Source organism: Bubalus kerabau, chromosome 15 (genome assembly GCF_029407905.1).
Source record: "Bubalus kerabau isolate K-KA32 ecotype Philippines breed swamp buffalo chromosome 15, PCC_UOA_SB_1v2, whole genome shotgun sequence".
NCBI classification, from domain to species: domain Eukaryota; kingdom Metazoa; phylum Chordata; class Mammalia; order Artiodactyla; family Bovidae; genus Bubalus; species Bubalus kerabau.
The window spans coordinates 28,611,754-28,628,174 of NC_073638.1; the positions used below are offsets into that span (position 1 = coordinate 28,611,754).

At 51.1% G+C, this 16,421-nt stretch overlaps 1 protein-coding gene across 1 annotated transcript; it reads left to right on the forward strand.

Annotated features, from left to right (window-relative positions):
- Nucleotides 1-1,710: 1,710 nt before the first annotated feature.
- Nucleotides 1,711-15,946, forward strand: IL10RA (interleukin 10 receptor subunit alpha). Its single transcript, XM_055548215.1, has 7 exons — nt 1,711-1,847; nt 4,255-4,369; nt 4,972-5,162; nt 6,272-6,441; nt 7,315-7,462; nt 9,516-9,637; nt 12,422-15,946. The coding sequence occupies exons 1-7, from the start codon at nt 1,781-1,783 to the stop codon at nt 13,349-13,351; spliced, it is 1,743 nt and encodes a 580-aa protein (XP_055404190.1). The 5' UTR covers nt 1,711-1,780; the 3' UTR covers nt 13,352-15,946.
- Nucleotides 15,947-16,421: the final 475 nt, after the last annotated feature.

A 16,421-nucleotide genomic window follows, 5' to 3' on the forward strand; every position in this document is an offset into this window, starting at 1 on the left:
TCTTTCAACCTCTCAGTTGAGCAGCGGAGGGTGCAAAAAATATCCTCATGCGTTAAAAATCCTGGGACTCTTTTCCTCTGTGCTGATGTGAAAGTGTGACAAGAGCTGTCCACTTAAGGTGACCTTGACTGACCATATGTCCTGCTGGGCTTGCATATACCACTCTCCACTATCTATGTGGCTGGTGCATCCCTGACCTTCAATGACCACTATCAAAAAATGATGTCTTTCTAGTCCCAAGGTAGACCCTTAGATGCAGGACTGGACTTCCATGCCCGCCCCACCTTCACCCGTCACACACACACACACACACACAGAATCTGAACCAGAGAGGTGAAGCAGTTTGTCCCCCATACTCTGATATCTTCTATGCACCTAGAGCAAAGTCTCAGATGAGCCAATTGACAGAGATATGAGTGACTGACGATGTTTACCCAGTTCTCCCAGAGCACTATTGTTCAGTCACCAAGTCATGCCTGACTCTTTGTGACCCCATGGACTGCAGCATGCTAGGCTTCTCTGTCTTTCACTATCTCCAGGAGTTTGCTGAAATTCATGCCCATTAAGTCAGTTATGCTATCAGACCAGGTTCTTGTCCTCTGCTGTCCCCTTCTCCTTTGGCCTTCAATCTCTCCCAGCATCAGGGTCTTTTCCAATGAATCAGCTCTTCATATCAGGTGGCCAAAATATCGGAGCTTCAGCTTCACCATCAGTCCTTCCAATGAATATTCAGGGTTGATTTCCTTTAGGATTGACTGGTTTGATCTTGCTGTCCAAGGGACTCTCAAGAGTCTTCTCCAGCACCAAAGTTTGAAAGCATCAATTCTTCCACGCTTTGCCTTCGTTATGATCCAACTCTCACATCTGCATATGACTACTGGAAAAACCATAGCTTTGAGTATATAGACTTTTGTTAGCAAAATGATGTATCTGCTTTTTAATACACTGTCTAGGTTTGTCATAGCTTTCCTTCCAAGGAGCAAGCGTCTTTTTAATTTCATGGCTGCAGTCACCATCTGCAGTGATTTTGGAGTGTGTGTGTGTGTGTGTGTGTGTGTGTGTGGTGGTGGGGGGGTGGTAACACGAGATTTCAGGCAGGTGAGGGAAACCAAAAAAGTCTGGAAGACGTCATGAGCACACCTTCGAAATATTAAGCAGGTAGGAGACTGCCTATTTTACTCTAAGTTTAGCTCAGAGCCCTACACCAAGGTACCTGGCAATGCCAAGGCTCACACACGTACCTGTCCTCTCACACATTCCCTGAGCACAATCTCCCTCCCCAACTCGTACCTCTGTACAATTTGCTCTGACACCCTCACCCCACCTTCCGCGCCCACGAGGCAAGGCTGCCCCTCGCGTTGCCTCTGTGGGCAATCTCCCCGCTTCCCCGAACCTGTGCCTGAAAACACACACAAACACACACCCCTCCAGGCTACCCAGACTGTTTTCACTCGATCGCACTGGAGGCCCCGGGAGGTAAGGAAGGTGAGAGCTGAACAAACCCGGTCCCCAGCCGGGACACCAAGCCACCGCCCAGGCGCTCCCCAGCTTCCTGTCCACGAGCTTGGGCAGTCCGCGCACCGGCGGCGGGCTCGACTCCCTGACGCAACGGCGTGTGGGCGGGGCGCCTCGAGGCCCCGCCCTTCTGGCGTCAGCCTCGCGGGGCGTGAGCGGACGCGTCAGGCTGAGGTTTCAGTCGCAGCCGAGTAGAGCCGCTGCCGGAGGCGAGCTTCGCGGCTCCGGCTTTGGCCCCGGCACGGGAGAATGCGGTGCGCCCAGGATGCTGTCGCACCAGATAGTGAAGCTGGTGGCGCTCCTCAGCCTGCTCCTCGGCTCTCGCGCGCACGGTAAGGATCTGGGTCTAGCCTTGCCCTCTCCGCGCCCATCCTGCTCCCTCTCCCACTGGTTGTCAACTGTGCATTAAAGTTCTATCTCCCACGGAGAACCCCGTCTGACTGACCGGCCCTCTGTGGAAAGAGGCACCCATCATCTCCCCCCTCCCCGAATCTCCCGCGTTCTGGCAAGCCTGAATCTCAGTCTCACACGTTGTAGACGTCTAACAGGCTGAGATTGACTGGGGTAGTGGGGAAGTGTGGATAGAGAAGTTAAATGACCACCCCCCGTTCAACTCACTGCCCACCCACGTCCCGGTGAGTCATAAATTCAGCCCTGACTCTTTTGTTGTTCTAGTTCAAATTATGGGACTGGTGGTCCCTCTGGGAAATTACTTTGATCTCAGTCTGACTTGACTTTACCTTAGCTCTCCGATTAACCTGTTTCTTCCCCCGTGCCATGTCACCCCTCAACTCTTTAACTCCACCATCACCTGTCACCCCCATCATATCATCCGTTCTCCTCCTTTAGCCCCCAAAGCATTCCCACTGCCACCTGCCTCTTCTTTCCTACTGTTACCCTTTAGCTTTCCTAACCCAGCCAGATGTCCTGGAAAGTTTCTGTAATTGAAAAGCTAAATCCTGAAGGGAGAGAATGAAAGGGCGGGGAGTCCCAGGAACAGAGGCAGAGAGAGCAGAGAGAGAACCAGAATATGAAGTAAAACATGAGGTCACCATTCACATGATCGAGAGTTGAGCTGGGGATGTGCAGCCCAAACACCACAGAGACCCACTGTACTTTTCACTTTCCATGTACTCTTCTGAAATTGAGAAACAGACTTGAGGATCGAAGACAGTATAAGAAAGCAAGCGAGATGTGCTTTCTAAGTGAGAATGACCATCAGGAAAAAAAAGAAGCAGCATTATTAGAGAGATGATTAGAAGTTGGAGAACTAGGGCAGCCTGGGAGTCACTGTCAGATGCAGAGATATTAAGGGACTGGGGAGAGAAGAACTGGGTGTTGGCATTGGCCTTGATATGCTTCATTGCACTTAATGGGCAAATCTTCATTGCAAGACTCTTAAAGTAGGTGTATTTATTGCATTCTTACAAATGAGAAGATTTCTGCTAGGTTAAATGATTTGCCCTTGATGAATGGTGTGTGGAGGAGGGAGGGGAAGACAGGAGGTGGAGAGAGGCTCTGGTATTTAGTATCTTCCCTGGTGGCTCAGGTGGTAAAGAATCTGCCTGCAATGCAGATGAGGGTTCGATCCGTGGGTCGGGAAGATCCCCTGGAGGAGGAAATGGCAACCCACTCCAGTATTCTTGCCTGGAGAATTCCATGGACAGAGGAACCTGGCAAGCTACAGTCCATGGGGTCTCAAAAAGTCCAACACGGCTGAGCGACTAACACACACACATCTCACCTTGGAGCCAAGGGTGCCAGTTTTTTGTGGAAATGTCCTCAGCCCAGTCTAGGACCAGGACTATTTGTTGTACTCAGGCTGAGCCTGAATATCTGGCTGCAGTAAAGCTCTCCTGGAAGCTGGGGAATGGGGCAACCACTCAACTTGGGCTTCTGTGAAGAGAAACAGGTAGATGCCAATGAGGAGGATATCTGTGTACCAAAGAACTCCAGAGAGGGGGGCCTTGGGTTAAGGCCAGAACTGGGGCCAGAGTGGGAACCAGATGTGGGGATGGGAAGCAGACCTTGGGATAGGGCTGGAGCAGGCACAGGGATTGGGCACAGCCAGGGACCAGCTCATCTGAGAGCTCATTATGGGCACAGATTAACCCTCTGCCCCTGCCTTCTTACCTGGAATGCATCACACCCAGCTTGTCTCTTCTCACTTCTGCTTCTGATCCCAGATAGCACAGGATGGTGATTTAAGAACACATTAGCTCTGGGATAAGATCCATCTGGATTCAAGGGCCCATTCTACCCCTTACTATCCCCACTGACCTTGGGCAAGTCACTTAAAATCTCTGAACCTTCATTGCTTCTCTAGTAAACTTGGGGTAATAGATGCCTACCTTGTATGACTACCGTGGTAATTAAATGAGACAGTATATGTAAAGTACTTAGCTGAGTGCTCAATAAACAGGCTTCCCTGGGGGCTCAGCGGTAAAGAATCCACCTGCAATGCAGGAGACTTAAGAGACATGGGTTCAATCCCTGGGTCAGGAAGATCCCCTGGAGGAGAGCATGGCAACCCACCCCAGTATTCTTGCCTGGAGAATCCCATGGACAGAGGAGCCTGGCAGGATACAGCCCATAGAGTCCCAAAGAGTCGGACACGACTGAAGCGACTTAGCAGGCAGGCAGAATGCTTGCAGCCATCTGCAGTAGTATCTCTTCCCCGGGGTGGGTGGGGGGAGGCTCTGCTACCTCTAGTACTGACACTCTCCTGTCTTCCGACAGAACTGCCCAGACCTCCGTCTGCGTGGTTTGAAGCAGAGTTTTTCCACCACGTCCTCTACTGGACACCCATTCCAAATCAGTCTGAAAGTACCTATTATGAAGTGGAACTCCTGAGGTAAGCAAAAAGGAGGGTGGAGAAAGGAGGGAGATGAGTGAGCAAGTGGGAGAGTGCAGCCCCTTCTACCCCCCTGGCATGGGAAGATACCTGCCTTGTTACTGAAATGACACCAGGAGGGACCCTGGCACATATCTATCAGTTGACAAGTACCGATCAAGTCTCATGTGCACTGAGCAGTATGCTGGGAGCTTGGGATGAGAAAGCCAAGCCTTTACCCTCAAGACTTTTCCATCTTATTGTAAAAACAGGAAAAGCATCCATAAGACAGTTGGAGAACAAGGAAGCCCTAAGGACTGCAGATGAAATTGGGAGGAGGAAGAAAGTGAGCTGTGTTGCAGAGAGTAGTAGCAAGTCTTCCTGGAGGAGTTGGCATTTGAGCTACTCCTATTCCAATCTGAGAGTCTTCGGGACCACAGAGAAACTGGCTCAGAGCCCCAGAACCAAGGGAGATCCCCTTGCAATTGGATGCCCCATACTAGAGGGAACACCCTGAGGGCTGTATTGTCGTGTGAGCTCTCCCCTGGCCCCTTGCTTCCCTCCTAAAGGAGGTAGGGTGAAGCACAAGTTCCTCTCCCCATGCCTACGCTGCTGTCTCGCAGGTATGGAGTAGAGCCCACCTACTGGAAGTCCATCCAGAGGTGTAGCCAGATGCCAATGATGTCCTGTGATGTCACTATGGAGACCCTGGACCTGTATCGCAGCAATGGTTACCGAGCCAGAGTCCGGGCAGTGGACGGAAGCCAGCATTCCAACTGGACCTCTCCTAACACCCGCTTCTCCATGGATGAAGGTGCTTCTCCTCCCCTGGGCCTAGAGCATGGCTTTCAGCCTCCTTTCCCGCCAGAAGCTCTTGTCTAGACCTTTGCTGTCTGTTCCCATGGCTTGCCACATCCACCTGGCTTTCTAGTCAGGGATTTAGTTGCTCAAAGAAACCTGAGTCAGAACTTTGGAGAAAGTTTTGATGAAAATAGCCAAGTTGTTCAAGATTTAAAAGGGAACTGGAGTTGTTTATCCTACAGAAGAGAAGTCTTGGGGTGAGCTGGAACAGCTGAGTCATGAGGGCCAGACTGGTATACTTGTAGGGTTCTGGGAGAGGAAGTGAATCCATAAACACTCAGCATCGGGCCACAAGCAATAGGCAGAATTTGAATCTGGTCCTGCTGCCTTTAGGGAAGAATTCCCTGAGATCAGGGTGTGGGGCTTTGAAGCAGTGAAAGTGAAATGAAGTCGCTCATTCACGTCCCAACTCTTTATGACCCCATGGACACCAGGCTCCTCCGTCCATGGGATTTTCAAGAGTACTGGAGTGGGTTGCCATTTCCTTCTCCAGGGAATCTTCCCGACTCAGGGATCGAACCCAGGTCTCCCGTATTGTAGACAGACGCTTTACTTTCTGAGCCACCAGGGCAGTCCATTTGAAGCAGTGAAGTGCTACTGAAATCAAGTTGGGAGTTTCTCTCCGCAGAGAGTAGCAAAAAGGATGATAAGCCCCAAATGTGAATAGGATTCTTTCATTCTTCAGATTGGGACTGACTGTGCCCTTATGTGTATGGCAAGCCTGCTCTGCAGAAGTCAGAATGATACTCTTGGAGGTCATTGTCTCCCAAATGCCTGTTCACAGGCCGGCACTTCACTAGCTGCAGAAATATGACTGAGGAGTATGTTTAAAATAGATGTTGCCAGGGCCCCTCTTCCAAAATTCAGATTCACTGTGTCTTGAGTGGGTCCAGGCATCTGTTGTTAGCCCTCTACCCCAGAAATTCCTTATGTGCTGCCAAGTTGGGAGACCTGTAATACAGGTTTTATAGTGGGAAGAGCTTGACCTTGGAGGCCAGGGTTGGATGGGGTGCCCAGGCCCTCCCCGGCCCAGTGGCCTCATGGTTCTGTCTCCCCACCCAGTGACTCTGACGGTTGCCAGCGTGAAGCTCGAGGTGCACAATGGTAACATCGTTGGGGCCATCCAGCTCCCCAGGCCTGAGGTGGCCCCTGAAGGCGACACATATGAAAACATCTTCCACAACTTCCGGGAGTACCAGATTGAGGTTCGCAAGGTACCAGGACACTATGAGGTATGGAGTTCTCCACGGTCAGACTCACCTGTCTCCTGGGGCCGGAAGTGCCTTTTGTCCTCCCCTTGGGAACTTTACCTGCAGAGTCAGGGAGGTTGTGAGGTGGATGGGGGGTGGGGAGGGAGGGTTGAGATGGCCTCAGTCCTCAAGTATGTGCTTCTGCCAGGTGGCAGGGAAGGCAGTGCCTGCTAGGTGTCTGTGGGACATTGTATAACTACAGGGGACATTGTATAGCTATGGTTTCCAATCCTCTTGTAGGCGGAGACTTTATTTTGTTTTATAGCTGGAGAAATGAGGCTCCAGGAGGCCCTGTAAGCACACTCCCATAAGTGAGGGACCTGGAACCACAAAATCCATCTTCTTTCCTATCCACCATGGGCTTCCCAGGTGGTGCCCAGTCATAAAGAACCCTCCTGCCAATGAGGAGATGTAAGAGACACGGGTTCAATCCCTGAGTCAGGACGATCCCCTGGAGGAGGGCATGGCAAACCTCTCCAGTATCCTTGCCTGGAGAATCCCATGGACAGTGGAGTCTGGTGGGCTATAGTCCATGGGGTCATAAAGAGTCGGACATGACTAAATCAACTTAGCATGCATGCATGCATCCCTTTCCACCACAGTTGACTCCAGCCCCTTCTGGGAAGGTCCTCAGTATCTATAAAACACTTCATTTTCTCTTTTAGTACAAAATAAATCATGGTAATCACAGAGATCTTGGGCTGCATTGATAAAGCAAGGTTTGTCACCTTAGAAAAAAGAACACTGAAGGAGGTTGACTTGCAGTGCTTTAGAGTATCTCTAACTGCCCCTCTGGCTCTCATGTGCCATGGAACAAGGATATCGTGTTTATTGCTCTGGTTGTTTTCATTTCAGTCCCTTGGCAAGGTCAAAAACGAAAGCTTCAAACTCCCAATCCCGAGAGGGGTGGGAGAGTTCTGCGTCAGGGTGAAACCATCTGTCGGCTCCCGAGTGAACAAGGAGGTCTGGTCCAAGGAGGAGTGCATCTTGCTCACCTCGCAGTGTGAGTTGGTTGGGGCTGCTGTCCGGGCAGGAGGGAGGTAGGAGGGAAGGAAGCAGGGCTGCCGCTGAGGGGCACTGTGCTGGCCCCCCACCCGCCAGCACAGCCCTCCCTCCTAACCCAGCCCCTGTGAAAGAGCTCCTGTTGTCCCGATTTTAGAGAGATGGGAACTGAGGCTCAGTACCTATAAGTGACTTCCAGGCTGTGGCCACAGTGCCAGGTCTCCCAGCTGTGCGGGTGTTTCCACCAGAGCCCAACTAAGCTCCCAGGAGCCCTTCCCAGCCCGCTTAGTCAGCTGTGGTGGTTCCTGTTTGTCACATTCCTCGGCTGAATGGAGCTGGGGACCCCAAGGGCATCTCAGAACTTTCCCTCCTCCCCCTCAGAGGAAGCAGAACTGAGCTGGCTCTTCTCCGCAGCTGCAAAAGTCAGCAGACACTGTGCCAGGCTCCCAACCAAGTGCTGGGGGTGTGGAGGGTGGGTGGCGGGCAAGGGAATATGGGGTGTGAAGTTCGTGGTTCTGCCCACAAGGATCTTACGGTCTGCCTGGGAAGACAGGGCATGGCAAGAGGAGGCTGCATCTAGCTACTTGGGATAGTATATGTTGAATGCCTAATGGGTGATGTCAACAGTCAGTGGGCTGGGAGAGTGCCCGGTCCAGTGAGGGCAGCGTCCAGCAGTGACCAGAAGGACTCCTTGCTTTTCTACGGCACATTTCAATTTATGGCAGACACTTAGAAGCTGGTTGTTATTTAAGCCGCACTCTCACTGAAGCAGAGCAAGGCATCATCTCTGTGCCATGTGGCCTTACACACTTTTTCAACATCCACTCACTAATACAGAAATAGTTTTGTGTACAGGTCTGGGTTCAAATCTCAGCCTCACCACTTATGAAATCTATCACCTTGGGCAACTTAATCTCTCCTGGCCTCAGAATGCTAGTCTATAAAAATAGGGATGGTAATAGTATTTACCTCTTAAGGTAAGAGTAAGAATCAGATAACATAAGTATTGTAGTCCCCCCTTATTCCCAGGACATATGTTCCAAGACCCCCAGTGGCAGCCCTGAAATCATGGATGTATACTGATTTTTCCTGTACATACATGCATATGACAGAGTTTAATTTATCAATTAAATTGAAGATAATTTTAAGTTAAAAGAATGTCCAAATTGCCAGCATCATTACTCTTGCACTTTGGGGCCACAATTGAGTAAAATAAGGGTTACTTAGACGAAAGCACTGAATACCACAACCGCCCATCTCATAACTGAGGCAGCCCCTAAGTGACACAGGCAGGATCTTCTGGACAGAGGGAGGATTCATGTCCCAGGTGGGACAGAGTGATAGAGTGGGACAGCATGAGATTTCAAGTTACTCAGAATGGCACAAGATTTAACTTATCAATTATTTATTTCTGGAAATCATCCATGTAATGTTTTTGGACCACAGGTCACTGAAACCACAGATTGGGGCGGGGGGTGCTGTTTTAAAGGGCTTGGTAGATGATAAATGCTGTGTACTTCACAGCCACCTGTGAGGTAGGCACTATTATTGTGCCATTTTTAGATGGTAAAACTAAGGCTCAGGGAGACTGAGTAATTTGTCCACGGCCTCACAACTAGTAAGTGATAGAGCTGGTATCGGAACCCAGGTCTGGCTGCTCCCAGAGCCCCCCTTCTTACCTGCTGTACCATCCTGTGCCTCAGCTCTGTGTGCCATCGTGTGAGTTCTGTGCAAAGACTGGCGGCAGAGTCCATGTGTTTAGTGAGGGATCCTTCAGCGTGGAGGTTGGAAAGCCAGGCAGGGATTCCCAAGAATCCAGGGACCACTCCCAATGCAGGGGGCCTAGGTTCAATTCCTGGTCAGGAAACTAGGTTCTGCATGCCACAATGAAAAACAAGAATGTAGCTGTGGCCTCCGGAGTTGTGGCCTAGAGGTAGCCTAAGGGGTTGGAGGGGTGGTTACTCGGCCACTCGCTGAGAGGCCCCTGAGAGGGGCTATGGGAACCGCCCCTCCACATCCCATGGCCTACAAACCCATCTCTCTGGACCCCACAGATTTCACAGTGACCAACATCAGCATCTTTGTCACCTTTGTCCTGCTGCTCTATGGAGCCCTGGCCTTCTGTCTGACCTTCCAGCTGTATGTGCGGCGCCGGGGGAAGCTGCCTGCTGTCCTGGTGAGTCTTGCACAGAGGCCACCACCCCATCCTTCCTTCCCAGCCCTACCAGGACTCCTAGAGGCAGGGCACACCCTCCCAGGCAGTCCATACCCTCAGCCCTGATGTTATCAGAGGCACCTTCATCAAGCACCATGGGGTGGGAGGGAGAACTTGAATGCCAAGCCCAGTACAGAGAATGTTGCCTTATCGTGGCCCAGAAAAAACACAGTAATCCCAACCCACCTCACGCCATTTTGTTACTATTTGCTAATGACTGGCTGCAGACCAGCCCCTGGGCATTAGTACCTTGGAGACAGGCAGTTATAAGCCTGACTTTACAACTGAGGGAACTGAGGCAGAAAGAGATCGTTACATGCAGAGAGCCCCACAGCCAGCAAGAATCAAGGCCAGAGCCCAGCCTTGCCCATCCCTAGAGGCTGTGCTGAGTGCTCTGAAAGAGGAAGACAGGGGCTGTGGTCAGGTGGAGAGAGCAGCGTGGAGAGCATGCTGAGAGGAGGGCTTCCTGGAGGAAGCAGCATCTCCAGCCCTTCCTGGGAGGGGCGGGGGCGGGGGCAGGTCTCCTCTGACTACACAGTGCTGACAGATGCTGAATTGTAGTCAGTCAGCCTCTGAAATTCAACTTGTCCCATTGAGCAGCATCTCCAGACCTCAGCCCATCTCTGGCCTGGGATTCAGACTGGACCAAAGATGGTCCCCAAAACTGACATTATTGGGATGATCAAGGACTCAGCTATAAGGATGGGCTCTGTCAGGGAGACAGGAGCCCGGGGAAGCTCACAGATGGAAGGGGACCTTCTGCAGGGTTCCCAGGATCTCTAGGGAAAGTAAGGCAAGTGGCAAAGGTCCTCTGAAATGATCTTGAGAAAGAATTCTGGGATGGGCATGGAGTGGGGAGAAGGGGAGTGAAGCTGCCTGGTGAGCGCACCATGGGGCCAGCATTCAAGGATGGGTAACTAGAAAGCAGAGCAGTGGGAGAGGACCACTGGATAGAAGTGTCTTAGTTGAGCTTGAGGAAAGACATCTAGCAAGAGGGAGTGGGCAATGGAGCTGCAGTTACCAAGCATCTACAACATGCAAAGTGTTGTATGGAAGGCAACTGAGTAAGTGGGCCCAAAAGGCTTGATTAGCTCTGGAGGGACAGCCAATGGATCAACTATTAACTTTAATGCAAACCAGTGAAATAGACATAGACATAGATGCAAAAATGCCAAAGTAGATGACAAGCAATCTGTAGTTTTTTGTTCCTTCTGAACATTTGGATCAGAGACTTATATCAGCTATTAACTTTAATACAAACCTTGGCCTAAATGACACAGCTGATAAGAGGCAAAGCTGGAATTTGAACCCAGAAGTCTGGCTCCAGAATATACATCCTTAGTCACCAAGCTATATGATATTAATAGGGATCCAGCCAATAAGAGTTGCATTAAAGTCATCACATACAAAGGGATCTAGATGTGCAACAGTAAGTCAATAAGTCAGTCTAGAAACCTTAGGAGTGCCTACTATGTGCCAGCTCAGTTTAAGCAGCTCTGGGAATAGAGTGGCCAATAAGAACAGACAACTCCCACCCTCAGGAGCTTGTGAACATTTTGTTGGGTATAGGGAGTGAGCCTATCTGTGTATATCTGTGTATATGTGGGAGCACAGAAAACAAAAATTAACTCCAGAAACTATGTGCTAAGAATAAATAAACAAGGTTGATAGGAAGAGGGGAGATCGGGAAAGCCTCTCTGAGGAGATGACCTCTGAGCCAAGACCTGAATGATAAGAAGGATACAGTCATACAAAATGTTAGGGGAAGAGTGTTCCAAGCAGGAGTAGCCAAAGGCCCCGAGGCAGCACTGTCTGGAGCAGAAGGAACTCCAGTGCAACGGGGGCAGAAGAGCTAGGGGGAGAAGGGTCAAGTGACTTCCTGGGACTATTAGCAATTAATGGGGACTGAGCGACTTCACTTTCACTTTTCACTTTCATGCATTGGAGAGGAAAATGGCAACCCACTCCAGTGTTCCTGCCTGGAGAATCCTGGGGACAGGGGAGCCTGGTGGCCTGCCGTCTGTGGGGTCACACAGAGTCGGACACGACTGAAGCGACTTAGCAGCAGCAGCAGCAGGGCCTCCTCAGCTGCTAGTTCTGTGCTTGTTCACTGACCCACAATGAAGCCAGGCTGTGTTTATGAGAGTCACACTCAGGGAGTGGAGAAATGATCTTGGTATCTCACCTCCAGCATTTTAAAAGATGAAATAAATAGCATGGAATAGGACAGGACAGTATACAATAGATCACGATGCACAGGCAGTAACAATAAGTATTATTTTGTGAAATTGATTTCAGTTGTATATGAATAATATATTTGTGTGCTATTTATATCTTACGTAGCATTATTATGTAACATGTTTCTCATTCAGGGTCCTACTGGGGGGAAAAAAGTCTGAAACACATTTCTAGATCTCAGTGGTCCAGCCAGCCTCTCGGGTTTGAAAAGCACTGCTGACGGAGCTGCCTGAGAATGTTCACCTTTCCTTGCAGCCTCCCATTCTGTCTGAGCTCTGAGAACACAGGCTTCTTAGGTAGCTGGCCTGAGTCAAACTGAGAATTGTACGAGGAGGAAAACTCAATTCTGAAACAAAGCCAAAAGGACAAGCAACCTGTCCTGCAGGCTCTGCCGTGCCCCGTCTGTTGGAACAGCGTCTCCTGAACCCCTCACCTCTCCTGGCTGCACTGGGGTGGGTTCCTGCTGGTGACTCTCCCGCCCCTCTCACTCTGCGCTCTCCTCCCCAGGTCTTCAAGAAGCCCAGTCCCTTCAACCTCATCAGCCAGTTTTCCCACCCAGAGACCCAAGATACCCTCCACACCCTGGACGAGGAGGCCCTCCCCAAGGTGACTCCGGAGCTGAGGAACTCAGACGTGCACGGCAGCACTGACAGCGGCTTCGGCAGTGCCAAGCCATCGCTGCAGACCGAGGAGCCCCAGTTCCTCCTCCCTGCCTCCGGCCCCCAGGCCGGGGGGGCTCTGGAAAAGGGGATGCCCCAGGAGTTGGAGAACAGCTGTGGTAGTGCAGGGAGCAGCAACAGCGCAGACAGCGGGATCTGCTTGCCAGATCCCCGCCTGTGTCCCGGCACGGAGCCCAGCTGGGAGCCGCAGGTGGGGAGCAACAGCCGGGACCGGGAGGACAGTGGCATTGGCCTGGTCCAGAACTCTAGGGGACAGCCTGAGGATGCTCAGGGTGGCTCAGCTTCAGGCCATGTGAGTCCCCTGGGACCTGAGGAGCCTGCGGAAGAAGACTCAGTGGCAGGGGCCTTCCAGGGCTACCTGAAGCAGACCCAGTGCCCAGAGGAGAAGGCAGCCCAGGCAGGCGGCCTGGAAGAAGAGTCTTCCTCGACAGAGGACCTTGACCCCCAATTCAGGACGTGCCTGGATACTGGGGCGGGCTGGCCTCTACCAGCCCTGGCCAAGGGCTATGTGCAACAGGACCCCCCAGAAATGATTCTTGCTCCTTTGCAGACCCCTGAAGCACAGTGGGACCAACCAACTGAGGACTGGTCATTTCTGGGCTTGACCAGCTGTGGCGACCTCGGCACATCTGACTGGAGCTTTGCCCATGACCTTGCCCCTCTGGATTGTGTGCCGGCCCCGGGCGGTCTCCTGGGCAGTTTTGACTCAGACCTGGTCACCCTGCCACTGATCACCAGCCTGCAGTCAAATGAGTGAGGCAGGCTAAGGGCTTGCTCTTGATTTCAGCTGCACGCTGCCTGGATCCAGAGGATCCAGGGGCCAGAAGTGAAGCACAATGCCAGTCTGGACACTTTGCTGCAGGCCCAGTAGGTGTCCAGGAGGAAGCTAGACTAACACAGGATACATAGGTAGCATCGGCCTGCTCTGCAGACAGGGCCCTGCAGACTCTGGCAGAGCTGAGAAGAGCAGGGTAGAGACCTCCCCTCTCCTCGGGACACGTCCTGTGCTTTAAAGGACTCTTTGCTCAGGGGGATCATGAAGCCACCAGGCTAAAGTCAGCTCAGTGAGCCAGGCCTCCCCACTTAGGCCGTCCATGTGTCAGGAGAGCCTCCAGTAGGATGGAGGGCTGGGAGGATAGAGGCATCAGGGCCGCCAATGCAGGGGCCACTTCCAGGGGAGGAAGGAGGAAACAGGAGCCAAAGGGAGCTGAGATCCAAAAGGGGGCTTCTGACTCAGAACCCTGGGGATGTTGCGTCTATCTGCAGACAGTGCCCTCTTTCGAGCAAATAGAGCAGCAGCCCCCTGGGGCACTTGGAGTGGCCATGTCACACACTGCCCTCATCCTGCTGCTCCCACCACCTTGCTGACAGAACCAGAGAAACCATGGGTGTTTGTCCTGGTCCAGACACAGCCCTTCAGTGGCTTTCTGGGCTTGGACATCACCTTATCTGCCCAGGAAGGTCAGGGTTAGTACCTGTACTTGTGTTGCTGCTGATGTCCAGCTACAGGACAGGGCACTGGGCTGGGACCTCTGTCCTCTCAGTGATCAGATGTGGTGAGCTTGGACCAGCAGCCACTTCTCAGAAGTGGACGTCACTCAGTCATGTCCGACTCTGTGCGACCCCATGGAGACTGTAACCTGCCAGGCTCCTCTGTCCATGGGATTCTCCAAGCAAGAATATTGGACAGGGTAGTCATTCCCTTCTCCAGGGGATCTTCCTGACTCAGGGATCGAACCTGTGTCTCCTGCATGACAGGCAGATTCTTTACCATCTAAGCCACTTATCAAAGGGCCGTGGTTATTCCATTTGTGAAATAAAGACTCAGTCTCATGCTGGGATGTTGGCCAACCTGGCTTCTGGGCTGACACCTCCAACCCCACGTGATGCTGGGCTGGGAGGAAGCCGTGTCCGCACAGAGCTGAGGGCTGAGGGCCAGCCCTACGCTGAGGGCTCGTCCACGTAGCAGGAGTAGATGGGATTGTGCTGAGACAATGACCAGACCCTGGGCCCAGGGAGTGGGCAGATGTGGGCTCTGCTTCCCCACAGTCAGTTTGGGATCTGTCTGCACCTGTGAGCAGGGAAGCTGTGTGCCCCCCGGGTCATCCTTGGCCCTGCCTTCTCCCTGGCACTCTTGGAATAAGCATCAGGCCCAGTGAATCCAGCCAGAGCTCCTCCACTCCGCCAGAAAGCTCATAGATGCCAGTCTGATAATAATTCCCTCTAGAAACAGGTCTGAGGGAGGGTTTCTCAGCATTTCCTTGGAGGGTTTATTTATTTAGTTTATTTATTGAAAAGGCAGCATGGTACAGGGAAAGAGTTCTGGGCATTTCGAGAGCCTAGGAGTTCTCATTCTGACTTCACTGTTCCTAGTCATGTGACCTTGGGAAAGTCACCTTTCCTCATCTGTGAAACCAGAAAATGTTGCCTGACTTGTTTTGTTTATAAGGTTCCACTGAGAACATGAATGCGAATGTGGCTTGAAACACAAGGCTCTGTTAATGAGTTGATGTATGTTTTTTCTTCCAATAAATTATTGGGATCACAGGAATCTCGGGAAACCAGTCAGATGTCTGATGACACAGTGGCTGGTAGAGGCGTGAGGTTATTGATGATCAAGGATGATAATGAATAGGATGTGTGACATCAGTCAGATTTCAATGACACAGTGGCTGGTAGAAGTGTCAAGTTATTGATCAAGGATGAAAATGAATAACATGTGTGATGTCGCTTTAAGGCACCAAGACTGAGGACTCAACGCTCAAATCAGGTCTAGTTCCTCGTGTTACTGTTTGTTGCCTGTGACCTTGGGCAAATTCCTTACTAAGTCCCAGTTTCCTCATCTATAAAATGGGAATAATAATTCCTCGTGGGGATGTTGGGAGGTTTAAACGAGATCATACATAAAGAGTTTAATGTCCCAGGTGTATGGTATTCCAGGCATAGGTAGCTGTCATTGACTTTGTTTTTTAAATTTTTAATTGGAGGATAATTGCTTTACAGTGTTGTGTTGGTTTCTGCTGTCTATGTTGTCGACTTGTAAAGCTGTAAAGGGAAATGAACAGTTTTTCTTGGAAACTGGTGAAAATGAAAGAGATCTTTAAAAATGTATATTAAATATATGACAAAATTGTTGAAAGAGAAGGTAAGCAAAGATAATGAAGGAATTCCCTGGCAGTCCAGTGGTTAGGACCCTGAGCATTCAGTGACAAGGGCCCGAGTTCCATCCCTGGTCCGGGAACCAAGATCCCATAAGTCATGGGGTGCCACCAAAAAAAAAAAAAGAATGATAATGTAAAAATTATGTAATATAATGAGAGATAATGAAAATGGATGTAAATGAAAGAGTATGCAGAGGTTCTTTGTTGTTGTAATTGTCCAGTCACTAAGCCGTGTCCAACTCTTTGCGACCCAATGAACTGCAGCACGCCAGGCTTCCCTGTCCTTCACTGTCTCCCAGAGTTTGCTCAAACTCAAGTCATTGAGTCGGTGATGCCTTCCAACCATCTCATCCTCTGCCATCCCCTTCTCCTCCTGCCCTCAATCGTGCCCAGCATCAGGGTCTTTTCCAATGAGTTGGTTCTTTAGGAAAACTGAAAAGGAAACCGTGGGACAGAGAACACTGTGTTTTGGATGTGAATTCTGACAACTTGAAAGGAGACCCCGATGGCCCCTCCCTTCCAGGAAGACAGCAAACCAGGTGTCCCTGGAACCCACCAACTGCTCCCCCAACCTGGAAGTATGTCCCAGAGGTGCTTCTCATAAGGGCGGAAGCCATCTGCATTCAATTCTAAAAGCAGCCTCCTCCTTCCACGAAAAGCCACATG

Bases quoted from the DNA above. Each gene is read 5' to 3' on its own strand.
- IL10RA (XM_055548215.1), top strand. From the start codon at position 1,781: ATGCTGTCGCACCAGATAGTGAAGCTGGTGGCGCTCCTCAGCCTGCTC. The intron at 1,848-4,254 runs GTAAGGATCTGG...GTCTTCCGACAG, and splicing joins CCTCGGCTCTCGCGCGCACG to AACTGCCCAGACCTCCGTCT. The intron at 9,638-12,421 runs GTGAGTCTTGCA...TCTCCTCCCCAG, and splicing joins GGAAGCTGCCTGCTGTCCTG to GTCTTCAAGAAGCCCAGTCC.